At 34.1% G+C, this 13,863-nt stretch overlaps 1 protein-coding gene across 1 annotated transcript in view; it reads left to right on the forward strand.

The window, feature by feature from the left end:
* Positions 1-13,863, forward strand: part of Cka (Connector of kinase to AP-1) — a 64,222-nt gene that overhangs the window by 25,284 nt on the left and 25,075 nt on the right. Inside the window, exons 9-12 of the mRNA XM_089238878.1 lie at positions 1,845-1,993; positions 2,279-2,337; positions 6,270-6,386; positions 9,637-9,684. Coding sequence (XP_089095004.1) covers positions 1,845-1,993; positions 2,279-2,337; positions 6,270-6,386; positions 9,637-9,684 — 373 coding nt within the window. The remainder of the gene's footprint in view (positions 1-1,844; positions 1,994-2,278; positions 2,338-6,269; positions 6,387-9,636; positions 9,685-13,863) is intronic.

Below are 13,863 nucleotides of genomic sequence, written 5' to 3' on the forward strand. Positions count from 1 at the left end.
AGCATAAAAAGATGGTTGTTATATCAGGGGATTTCAATTATCTAGGTATCGGTTGGAAGAACATTTCAGCTCTGGATTAATATAAAAGCGATTCTTAAATTAGTGCTCAATCATTTTTTGTATCAGAAGCCACTAGGGGTACTGCTATTTTGGATTTAGTTCTTACTAGTTCCGAGGATCTTGTTGAACATGTTTGGTAGGGAACAAGTTTTCTTATAGTGATCGCAGTGTTGTTTGGTTTCTTTAACTTTTCTTTGGGTAAAGCTGATAGCAGAAGAATGGTTCCTTGTTTTCGAAGAACCAACTTTGACCTTTCAAGAGAAAGGTTAGCAGTACTCAAAGACAGGCTACAATCAGTTGGTGTGGTAAGTCAATGGGAAGAATTTAAGGCCGAAATATCCTCTGTTTTGCATGATGTCATACCCTTTGTTCGTAAAAAGCGTGCTTGTATATTGCACCCCCTCTGGTTCACAGATAGTATGTATAATCGTTATCTTGAAAAGAAAAGAGCATTCAGCGAGTTTTGAAGTGCATGAGGTAACCTATCATGGTTTACTGATAAATGAAGAAAGGGATAAGACATACTAAAAAGGAAGTTGAATCTAGGTTGGTAGATAACATTGGGACTGACCCAAAATGGGTTATGGTGAACGAGGAATTTTCTGATAGGACAGGTGTGAAGAGTCGAGTCCCCCATGAGGAAGTGTTCTTGGGCATACACTTTTTCACTTTTTTTATTGATAAACTCGATCAGGGTATCGATGGAATTGTTTACATTTTGCAGATGTGAAGCTAATGGGGATAGTCTGAGTCAAAGCAATAGTGAGTTTCTTCAGACCCGCTTAAACAGGATTACAGCATGTGCAAATGAATGGAGCATGATGTTTAGTGTTGACAGTGCATGGTCGCTCATTTTGGTTTGAACAACCCACATTTCACTTACTGGTGGAATGGTGTTATTATACCAGATGCAACTAGGATCACTTATCTGGGCATTCTTATTAACGAGTGGCTTAGGTTTTCTGAACACTGTTCAGGGGTGGTCAAAAAGCAAACAGAATACTCTGCTTCATTCTTAAGAGTCTTTGTGTTCTCCTAAAGTGATTCTTCCACTTTTCTGGGCTTGGTTTTGTCCTGGACTGGAGTATGCCGTAAGGTTTTAGAGACCATACCTACAGAAGGACATAGACTTGGTTGAGGGGGGTGCAGAAAAGAACTACACATGCACTTGTTGGCACACGGCTTAAGTTATGAAGAGAGACTTTATCTTTTGAATATGTTTACATTAGAAGAATGCAAGTGTTGGGGTGGGGGGACATGATCGAAGTGTTTAAGATTTTCAATCTGATAGGTAGGATGGACCATGAATTATTAATACACTGTTAATCGACTGCTCCGACAAGGGAACAACTCCAGGTTGTGGTGTCACAGAGTTTTTTCTAATATAGTTGTGAATAAATAGCTTGCCCCCAGAAGTAGTAAATTCTAACACAATTGACACATTTAAAGAACAATACGATAAACATATTGGGGTAAATCAAGAAAATAATTATACTTAGATAAGACAACCATAAACATATTTTTTATGGGCAGTGTATTATATTTTATCATGTATATATATTTTTAGTTTTTATAATTGCACTTTAATTGGGTTGCTGTGTTTTAGAAACATGACATCCATATTTGCTATGGGCATCTTTTTTTTTTAGCCACTTTGTTGGGCATTTTGCCTGTTGTGGCCTTGTATTTGTGTTTACAACTGATTGTAATTGTTTTTAACATTTACATTAAAAAACATTAATGTAGTTTAAACCATGCTTGACTGACTGTAACCTTTATTTTAGTTGGTCCAGGCGGTACTTCTTTACCTTTTCCACCAAGACCCAGGCAGCCGTTTGGACCGGCTGGTGATGGTCCACATATAGATGCAGCATTGGGACTTGGAGAACTTGCTAGTTTGACAGTAAATAATGAGGCTGATACAAGCTATGATGTTAGTATTTATTATTGGCTCATAGAATTATGAAAAAATATATATTTTCCCTCCACTTCTTTAAAATACTTGAAACAAATATATGTGTTCAATGTAATTTTTTTAATGATTTCCTCTCGAATTAATACAATCTTATCAAATTTACCTGTTTTTACTTTGAAGTTGATGCTACTGTGACTGTTATGTTAAGATTGTTATTATCTTCAATTTCTGATAATTTATTTTATATTTTTATATTGAAAAGAAACCATAGAACCTTACGCCATATAATTTTTACTACTTCAGATATCATCAGCCAAAGAAGCCTTTCGGAAAACATGGAATGCCAAATACACTCTTAGGAGGTATGTATTTATGGAAAGGGTCTGTAAACCATGACATTTGTGCTAAATAATTACTCACAGTGGAAACCCCTGTTTATATATACATGGAACCTCATTATAACAGACTATTATAATGAATGTTGCTTATAATGAACAGTTAAAAAATGTCATAATTGTAAAGAGTGCTCATTTTCATCTGATGGGTTTCACATTCCCGAGAGTGATTAAACATACATCGCTGTGCTTGCATAAACATGGATGCTCTGCATGACTTATATCTGTAACCAAAAAATTGAGATAACTGCATTGTATGCGTACTCATCTTTTCAATTTAACCTATATTAAACACTGATTTTTCATTTGATATATATATTAAACACTTTCTATGGCTAACTACTGTACTTTCATTGATGTACACCTTGTTGCAATTATTATAAACTATACGGAATTATTTATAAAACACACTTTTATCAAAATGGGCAACCTTTAGCCCTATTAGTTTGCTATAATGAGGTTCTACTGTTATACAACAGCCACTGATGGGGGCCATAAAAATATGGCTGTTATTGAGAGTGGCCATTCTATTTCTGGAAAAAAACAATTAAAATTTGTGATCTATATAGCAAGTGAAATGATAATCCATTACGTAATTTATCACGATAATTATAATAATTGATTAATTGATCTGCTGTGCAATTTTGACATCCTAAAATTCAGGTGTGCAGTGCTGAGGTAAAACACAATAGAAACACCTTGAGGGGTAAATTATGTGAACTAAGATTGTACCAGCAACCTGAAAATAGTTCTTTATTCTCACCAGCAATCATCTAGACCAGTGTTATCCAAAGTGGGCAATGGAATAGGGGGTGCGATAGAAGCTGTGGGTATAACATAGGATCCTATGGGTTTGCTTGAGTTGGGGTGCGATGAGAGAGAAATTTCTCTGAGGAAGGGGGCAATGGAATAAAAAGTTTGAGAAAATGAATTAGACCTTTCTGCTGCGTTTCCAAGTCCAATCTGATAGTTGAAGACATAGGCACTGACATACAATACATATACACACCTTTACATAACTTCTGTGAGATACCTATTATATATAAATGTCCTACCTTTCCAAAACATGTTTGGAGAGAATGAAATGTTTGCACCCTCTTTTGTTTTTCGCACTCCCTCTCGTGCATTGCTGCTAGGATGGTACATTGCTCCCTCATGTACTGCTGGGATGTTGGTTAACATTGTATCGCCAATAGAAATATCAATTATGTGTGATGAATGGGTTACACTACAATGCAAAAAATTACAAGAAGTTAAATTAGTTCAGAGAATAGATAGATATTGGGTAGACATATTCAAACCTGGTTACCTTAAAAGCAGCCCAAAGTTCAAAATTTTTCCAGTTTTGGTGAAGGCTTTTTATCTTTAGCACATGGTAATGCAGACAGTAAAAGCGAGTTCATTGTTAACAAAAGTGTGTTTGAACTGTGAAAAATCTGTGCATCCAATGCTTTAATGGAATAAGACGTACAAAATCTTATGTTGAAGGGCATGAAAAATTAAAAAAAAAATTGTCATTGAGAAGCTGAACTTCTTAAAGCTACTTGTGATTCATATAGAAAATATTGTAACAGGCTTCAGGCTGAGAAAACAGCAAAAAAAAAAAAAAAAAAAAAAACATTTTTAATCTATTAACATACTATTATGTTGAGAAATTAAATAAATAAGGTATTTATATTTTTCTCGTTTTTTGCATTTCACTTTTAAATTTAATCATTTCTTTAAATTCTGTTAGAATTAGAAGCTAACTTTTTTTCACGGAAACCCTTATTATATTCTGCATGCACTTTTTTTGCTATATCAGGATGAATAAGATTTTGGTGTTCAAGCAGCAGAAATTCTTGCTGCCTAGATTTTCAGCATGCATGATGTTTAATTTGAAAAGAGTCTAATAATTTTTATTTGTCATTTCAGTAATGCATGTTTTAGTAGTGACAGAGATAAGATACTTCAGAAAAAATTTAAATAGACTTTAATTTGTAAAGGAAATTTATTTATAATTATTCGTTCCAATCATTTTTGGCAAAACGTTTGGCATTTCACAGAAAAATTACTCCTTATATTGCAGATATAGTTAGTTTTTAGTTCTGCTCCATTTTCAAAATTTCTGCTCCAGAAATGAAAGTTTGCTGCTCCAAAATAGATGAGGGGTGCTTGCACCCCTGGTAATCGGATGGCTTGCATATCTCTCTTGTGATTGAAGTGCTGACAGCAGGTATCCTGTTGTTCCCTCTGATGTGTCTAAGTTTTTCCCCCTTTCCACTGCCTTTAATATACCCATCTAGCGTTTATAAACCAAAAAAAAAACAATACACGTCCTCCCCCATAGAGTCCGGAAAAAACCTCCCTTGAAAATTAGCCTGAAAATTATTTTTATCATGATCTGCATATTTTTTTTTCGACTCCACATCCAAGAAATTTAGGATTGATTCTAAATGCTAATTTATCACTGTACAATCTCCTGAATCTTTTATAAATTTTAATATTTCTGAAACATTCAATTTATATTTTTGTTTGGTCTCAAACCAATTTTTTCAGAAACAATATCAGTTCTATGAAATATATCCAACTTCTGGTCTGTTAAGATGGGGGTCTAGGAAATTTACTTACATTTCACTGACATCTATGGTGCACTTTAGTGGTGCAGTTATGCATGTGTCTTTGTAGCAAGTGAGAAGAAATTATATATCTAATTGTGTCAAATTTTAGATAAGTCTGAGGTTTCAGGTTCAGTAAAGTTGAATTGGTTTATTTTACTGGATTGTTACGTGTAAAGTCTGATGGTTGATCATTTTCTCTCTGACTCTTGTCGGAGGACCCATCTCTGCTTTTAGTTTCATTGCCACAATGGTACTTAAGGAAGATTCACTTTAATTATCCCTTTTCAGGTTATATGGGTGCTGTGCTTAAAGATCTTGATCACTTTTATATGAAGGCAGGCGTAGTAGTGTATGTCTGAGGAAGATGATTTCAATGGTTTCCAATTTTATTTCGTTCCCAATTTACAACATGTAAACATAAGCAAAAATATGAATTTGAAGAATGAAATGACGAAAGAGAATCCTACTTTGGCTTCATTGCTCCAGCAGACAAAATGAGGCCTCAACAAGAGTTGGGTAGAAAATGATGCCTCATCAAACAATTGTCATCTGACTTTTCAGGCAATCAAGCAGCAATAATCAAACCAGCCAATACAACTCAACTGCAGTGTATAAGAAACAATTAAGAGCAATCAGATGTGCAACGCTTTTCTTCCTTGCTGCATAGGTCCACAAATAACTACATATCTAAATATGCACACTGCAGCATGCGTCTGTGGAGTGAATTTCCCAGAGCATGGTCTAACAGCCTGAAGTTTTATATATTTCATTGAATGTGTGCTGAAGGCAATAGTTTAATGTCAGGTGTGCCTATCGAATTTATGCAATTCATTATGAGTGTCATGAACAAGTCACTGAAACAGTCTTTTATATGCAAATTGTTTTTGCATAAGCCATAAATTCTAAGAATTTAACAATGGGTAGCATTGAGTTAGGTTGTCATCGTTAGTGTCCATACTAAAGTGATTGTTATCATAATTATTTCAGTGCTTTCTTCTGAGAATTCAGAAGTTGTGGAAAGCCTTGAAGAAAACTTTTCCTTGTCTGTACTTTTTTTTAGAATGTAATGAGGAAATAAGAGTTACCAAACTTCAAGATAGGATAAGGGTTTGAGCTTATCATTCTTGTACCCCATAAACAGAAATTTTGCAAAAACCATGCTAAACTTCTGATTGGCATTTTGTTATGTTTATTTACTGTACTTTCTTCCATCACTTGTATTTGCAAAACAATGAAAATCTTATATTATCTTGAACTTATAACTGCTATTGTTTCTAAATTTTCCATAATTTTTTACAGTCATTTTGATGGTGTCCGTGCTCTAGCTTTTCATCCTGTAGAACCTGTTTTAATTACAGCATCAGAGGACCATACATTAAAACTGTGGAATCTCCAGAAAACAGTACCTGCTAAAAAGTAGGTGTTTTTGAGCATAAATATTATAGTGAAAACACGTGTTCCAGACTCTGCCACAAAGCTGGGCTGGAAGAGATCTCGGTATATATCAGTGTATATTTTGTTTGAGTGAACAATTTCTTTTCTCTAATGTTTCTCTATAGACCATTAATGTTAAATACACTGTTTAATATGTTTAACTTGTTCATCTTATCTGACAATGTAGAAAAAATTTACAAAAAGATTTTTCTTAAGAAAAACCCTTGCTCTTTCAAGATCACAATTTTTCTTAGTTCCCCCAAAGAAAACAAAAGTATGCAATATTTTGCATCATATTTTTGGTCTAGTAATAAATCAGTATTGTATAAAGAAGGACATGAAGAAAACGTAACAATTAAATAGGCCAATTTTTTAAAATTGTTTTAGCAGTTCAGCTACAAATGACATGCTACGTTACAATTTAATGTAAAAATTTGTTGACTCAATATTTTTACATTGGTACTTTACTCCTTAATCAAATATAGATTTAATTCTATCTGGGGGGGGGGGGGGAATGAAATTTCTGCAAGCCATAATCAACTGCTTTCAACCTGTGAATAACATTACAGTGAACTTTTTGTGAGTTTTTTTTTTATGCTCCACCATTTTATTTTCAGTTCACTGAATGTTCAACAGTGAACACTCAGTGAAGACATTTCAACTGTGAAATTTGACCCACAAAAAATTTCTCAATACTGACCTGAAATTACATGAGAAATTTCAAGTCGGTGTATTTCTATACCAAATTTAATATTTAGTTCAACTTCATTAAAGCATAGAATATAACCTGGTTGTGTATTCTTTTTTTTAATCTGCTTAATGTGAAAGGAAGGTCATATGCTTCTAAAAAATTTAGGAGCTTTTACCATCGCTCAGAATATAGAGCAAAATATATATCCACTGGTTTTTTTTGGAGAGATATATATGATTATTGCTTTTACAGATGGTTTGGGAGTAAAGTGAAAATCAAGGTCCTGTCATTACATTGACTACACACAGCACCTTCACGAGTTGCCTTAGAAAGCATAAAAAAATAGTATTTTTCCAACAGAAAATCTGGGCAGAGCATATTGTGTTGGACATTTGTAATTTTTCAGCAGATTGTAGCTCTGGAAGACCTATGAGCAAAGTAAATGAGTTTCACAAAAGAAATCAAAATTTATTTTTTGAGGGTAATAACAAATGTACCTCAAATAACTTATGTGTTGAACAATCCTGGGAATCCTATCAATAGCAATGTCTTCAAGAGTTAGAGGAGTAGGATGAAGTGGGGTGTCTCTCTCCACTTTCAAACCCAAGAAATTGAACCTATTAACAAACAAGTAGATGCATTTATGATTTCTGAGTATGGTATGTATTCACATGTTAGTACAGTCAACGCTTCTTATAATCATCATGCATTAATGCAACCGATCCATTATCATAACCTGTATGATAAGTCTCAAATGTTTTCATATTCATCCTATCATGTCACTTTCCATCCAAAATAACAACCCATAAAACCAATCCAATATAAAATCCAAATTCAGCTGTACCTAACTTTCTTTTGCAAAAAAATGAACAAATCAGTGTTTTTTGTTTGCCAAAATTATGTTTGACCTTGACTTTTGAATATTGCATAATTTGGTTTTCATGCACATATGCATGCAACTAATTACACTAGTCAACAAATTGTGAAAAAATCTCTACATCTAAAACAAAAACAGTCTGAACAGGAATTTGACCATAAAAAAAGTGAATTGGCTAGTTTCCCATCATGCAATATATATATACATTGTAAGATTTTTAAAATATATCAATATTTCTTAATTTTCCTACAAAAAACTTTTATACTGATGTAGCAAAAGTTGAACTTATATGAAAATAATTAGGTAAATTTAGGTACTTAGTGCAAATTGTCGAATAGAACTGTTACATTGACATTACTTTGGTTCGTCAGGTGGTGCAAAGTAACTGTCCCCATGCAGTTACTTTGTGCCATTTTGAAAAAAGTATAAACTATATTGCAAAATAAATGCCAGAATTTCATAAACCAGTCGCCTGAGCATAAGGTGTATACACACTGATATCATCAGGCAAGTTTATGGCCTTACTACAGGCTAATTAAATCTCCAATGACGAATGAGAGTCAACTTTTTATATTTTTGTTTGTTCATGACAAAACTTGAAGGTGAAATTATGTGGAATTTGCCTGACTTTTGGATAAAAAAAACACATGTTGATATTAAAAAAATACACATTTCTGAGTTATAAATTGGACAAATGATAAAATTATGTGCATACAATTATGTGTATGTTCATATTTTTAGAACAATTCAGTTAATTGTTTAATGCAAGCAAAATTGTTTTGATATTCCATTATGAATGCTTAGGGGGAATTAATTCTATAATCAAGAAAACAGATATTTTCTGGATTTTATGCTGAGGTGAACTCAAAGAAAAGTCATCTGGTCTCTGCCAGGACTCAAACTCGAGCCCTCTTACATACCAGGCAAGCATGCTACCATCTACACCGCTGGAGACACGACCCCGCCTTCCTTATTTCACACACTAGCATGAGGCTCTCAAGTAGATGTATTAATAGCCTTAACTTCAGCAAATGGTCCCCAGGTGGGACGATAGAGATAGACTTCTTTTTTTTCTCATGCCACAGTGCAGGAAATAAGGAAAGCATTTCTTCCAGTGGTGTAGATGGTAACATGCTTGCCCGGTATGCAAGAAGACTTGGGATTTAGTCCCAAGAGAGACCAGATGACTTTTCTTTCCGAGTTCACCGCAGCATAAAATCCAAAAAATATTTGTTTTATATTGGGCTGAAAAAAAGCCATTTAATTCTATAACGTTTTGAACATTTACCAAAGCTGGTTACTTAAGTGTATTTTACAAAAGAGAATTGACACACAGTAATTATCATCTGCACAAATTTCATGCTAAAAAAATACCACAGTTTTCTTTTTTGAAAGTTATATGCAAGGAGGTTAATAACAAAAATTACTGTTTTAATCTGCAAAATCTTGGTTATTTTATGAAAAAACACCAAACTTCATAACTTCTATTTTTTTAGTGTTATTTAAAATAGCATTGAAAAAAATGACTATGTAATTTACCTTTTATATCCAAATTTAGGTTTGAATTAATTTCATTTTTTCCTGTAAATAATTTATATTTTGTGTGCTTTATACTGCAATTTTGTACTTACTTTTTAAGTTTAATTTTCTTCCTCATTTTTTAGGACTGCGTCACTGGATGTGGAGCCTGTGTATACTTTCAGAGCCCACTTGTAAGTAACTTAACCTGTTGAGCAGATTTTAAAATTTTCCTAATCCATATTTTTTATAACTGCCACATTGGAAATAAAAGTATGTTAAGAATCCAAAATATTTCGGGGTGACTGAAATAAAGCAAATCAAATTTGATGAGATATCTCGGGATTGCCGCTATAAGGGTTAATAAATAATCAGATGTACTATTGCATACTGTGATACCTTGTTTACATAGATAATTCCTTCCACAATCACATTCATTCACTAAAACAATATCTCCCATCGGTTTCTATAGAAAATCATTTAATTTGTTCCAGGTACTTGCTCAAAATTTACAGATGAGTTTAACAAAACAATAGGCCGCACTATAAATACCTATATATAGTCCATCTCAAAAGTTTAGATAATGCACTTCTTAAAATGACAAAAAAACAACAAAAAACAGCAAGTAAAATTAGCACCTATTTATGTGTGATACCTGATGAATTTCTAAATAAAAATTCTAAAAATGAATATTTAGAATATTTGTAATACAGAAAATACAAAAAATGGCTGTCTGAAAAGTTTAGATGAAATTCAAATTTACAAAAATTACAGACTTATGGCTGATAGACTTTTTTTTCTACTAACCTCAAACACATTCTCCATGGATCTTATTAAATTCTGTAGGGTTTCAACATTGAAACTGTACCATGCTTTCTCAATAAAGCTCTTTCAGTCATCAACAGTCGAACGCTGTACTTCATTTGAAAACACATTTATTCTAAGTATGCCCCATACATTCCCAATAGGATTCAAGTCAGGAGTTATTGCTGGCCATTCTAAAACAGATATACATTTTCATGATTAAACAGCTGTTTTATGGCAGCTGATCTTTGAATAGATGCATTACAATGTTCAGTTTGGTCCTCTTAAATTTTCTCTAATCAGTAGCAAATTGTTCTCGAGAGTCTCCTTGTCCCAACTTTGAGGTACAAATGCAAGCCGATTTCTCTGTTAAAAAGTCTCGCCATAGAGAGCAACAGGCCTACAAAAGGTACAAATATTCGATCATTACACATCACTTCATAAATATAGATGACAGCACTGAAAAATCATACACAACACTAGATAAACACTCAAGACTGTTAGCCGCACACACGTTTTCTTTTTTTTCTATCAATCCGAGCTCAACTCAGGTCTATTGCCATCTATGGGCAATTTACTACCTAGTGAGCTGTGCCAGAAGTGTGTGTGTACCTAACAGTCGAATATTAGATATGCAACATGATGCATATCTAATGTTGTGCCTGATTTTTCAGTGCTGCCATCTATATTTCAGAAGTGAGTGAAGTGTAACAATTGAATTACATTTTTACCGTTTGTAGGTCTGTTGCTCTCTGTGGCTAGACTTTTTAAAAGGGGGGGGGATTGGCTCGATTTGCACCTTGAAATTGGGAACCACAGAAAACCAACTTCAGCCAATCACCACTGTGGTGATGGGGGGGGGTTTGAACCCGGTACCTCGCGATGCGAGTCCGTCATTCGACCACCACCACAGCAGCACACACTTACGCTTCCAGCGTAACTCACTAGGTGGTAAATGCGCTACTAAATATCATACTAAACTATTCATCTCCATAAAACATACCATGAAAATTTTGTGCCCATTTTAGTCTCTCTTTTCCACCTCTTTTTTGTGCTTCCTTGTGAGATGCGGTTTCCTAGCCACTCTTTAGTGAATCAAACACAAGCTTCTCTGATCCATCTATGAACTTTATCTATTGAAATTTTCACTTCAGGATCTTTCATAATTTCACGCTAGGTCAATTTTTTTTGTGTTGAAGCCAATCTTCAAACCGTTTTGTCTTGCCGTAAACTTTTACTACATTGTCTACCACAACGAGCTTTTGACTTTTGAGACATACATTGATACATGCCAGACACTGCATTTCATTACAGCCTTTCTTTTTGCTTTCAAATGAAATACTCGAATGATTTCATTACACAAGATAGTCAACAATTTCAGAAATTTTTCTTTAAATGGAAACCAGTCAGATAGCTTTCCACTTATATACTATCACCATCTCTGATACACCATATAGACGCACTTTTAAATTTGCATATAATCAGAAATTTTTCTAAACTGTTGAGACAGCTATTTTTCCAAATTTTGGGTTTAAAAAATCCAGAACTTATTTTCCTTGACACTTACCAAAGTTTAATTTAAAGTAGGTTTTTGCATTCTGATCACAAGTAAAAAAAATGAAATCAAAATTGTAAGCTACTCATTGCATGTTAAAAATCTATACTGTCTAAACTTTTGAGACAAGCTGTATAATATATACAGGGTGCATAGCAAACAGGATATGAAATTTTACTGGCGAACCATTGATACTATAGGCATACTTCCCATTAGAAAAAGTTTCCAAATAACTTGTAGTACTCAGATATGTCATTCATGTTGCAAGGGGTTGTTTGGTTATTAAAATAAAAATAACTTTTTAGACAGTCCCTGTTTGCCCCAAAACCCAATTAGAAAGTTTACCCTATCTCTCTTGATGCCAACAAAAAAATTCATGTTTTCAAGTGCAATGTTCACTGAGATATTCAAAAAAACAGGAAAGGGGGGAAAAACAGCTTTAAATGTGTGGAAAAACTATTTTACCGTCATTTAACGCTGTTTTTCCTCAAATTTCCTCCATTTTTCGAATTCGAATATCTCAGTGAATATTGCACTTGAAAACATGAATTTTTTTGTTGGCATCAAGAGAGATAGGGTGACAACTTTCTAATTGGGTTTCGGGCACACAGGGACTGTATAAGAAGTTAATTTTTTATTTTAATAAATATACAACCCCTTGACATATGAATCATATATCTGAGTATTATACATTATTTGGAAACTTTTCCTAGTTATAAGTATACTTCTAGGATCAATGGCTCGCCGGTAAAATGCCATACCCCCTGTTTGCTATGCGCCCTGTGTATAGATGACAGAATTTAAAGCAAGATGAAAAACGGAAAAATATTTTATTCTACATTAAGCAGTAACCCTCCATTACTGTTGTCTCATACACAGATGAAAAAGTTAAGCTCCTAGAATGTCTAGATTGTTTAGTTTGATGCTAAAAGTGCACTACTTAAAACATTCAACTCTAGACTTTTTTAAAAGTATTTTCTATTAGTGTAATCTTTCATTCTGCATGAAATAACTGAAAACCTTTGTGAAAAAGAAATAGAGGTATATCTGGAAAGTGATTCCAAAATGTGTACATAAATCAGTTGGGCTCAAGTGACAGTGATTCTGATTATGGTTGGCATGAAAATTCAGGCAACAATGCGGCTGTGTTATGTTAGCACTCTCATTCATGTAAACTAAAAGATTCATTATCTGAAGCTGAAAAACCCAGAAAATAATGTTTGTTACTCAAAATATTCAAAAGCTGAGATATTTTCGCCATGCCAAGAGAAATAAATTTAGCCTGCGACCAACAAAAAAATGCAACTCTTCCCTTAAACAGTATACTTGATGCTCGTTGAAAATCCCCAGTGACGAGTCAGTCAACCAGCAAATGTTCAGGCATGAAGAATCAGCATTGGGGATACTCCAGCAACAACAGTCAGGAATGAATATTGTAGTCCATGCAGTATCAAGCTATCGTGAAGGTAGCAATGTCATAGGATAAAGGGTCACCAATATCAGAGGGGCAGATGGTATGGAAAAACAGATGAGCACCTCACGAACGTATTAAACATTTCATTACTTAATTAAATAGGCCATCGCAAGTGTTAAGGAAAAGCATACAATGAGAAATTGAGAGCAAACTGACGGTAATGCCTTAGCCACGTTTCTGTAACAAAGAAAAACTACTCAGTTGTGCAGGCCAAATTGGCTCATCTGGCCAAAACATGCTTTTTACAAATAATAATAATCTCCTCAGTATCACTGCAAATATGCACTGAATGGCCAAAAAATTAGGAACACCCCTCACTCGTTTGTGTAGCATGTACGCTGACGTAATAAACCAGATTTGCTGATTAAAAAGCTTTCTCCTGGTCAGAAGCACCAGTTATCGTTGCAATGTGCCTGTTCATAAGAGAAAACGAGATTTGAGTGACTTTGAATGTGGCATGATTGTGGAGCTCCAGAAAGGGCGGTTCCAATATCTCAGAAGCCGCTAACCTTCTTGGCTTTTCTCATACAACAGTATCTC

This window comes from Pholcus phalangioides, unplaced genomic scaffold (genome assembly GCF_987345545.1).
Source record: "Pholcus phalangioides strain wild (caught in Gottingen) unplaced genomic scaffold, Ppha-v1.0 ptg000011l_1, whole genome shotgun sequence".
Lineage (NCBI taxonomy): Eukaryota > Metazoa > Arthropoda > Arachnida > Araneae > Pholcidae > Pholcus > Pholcus phalangioides.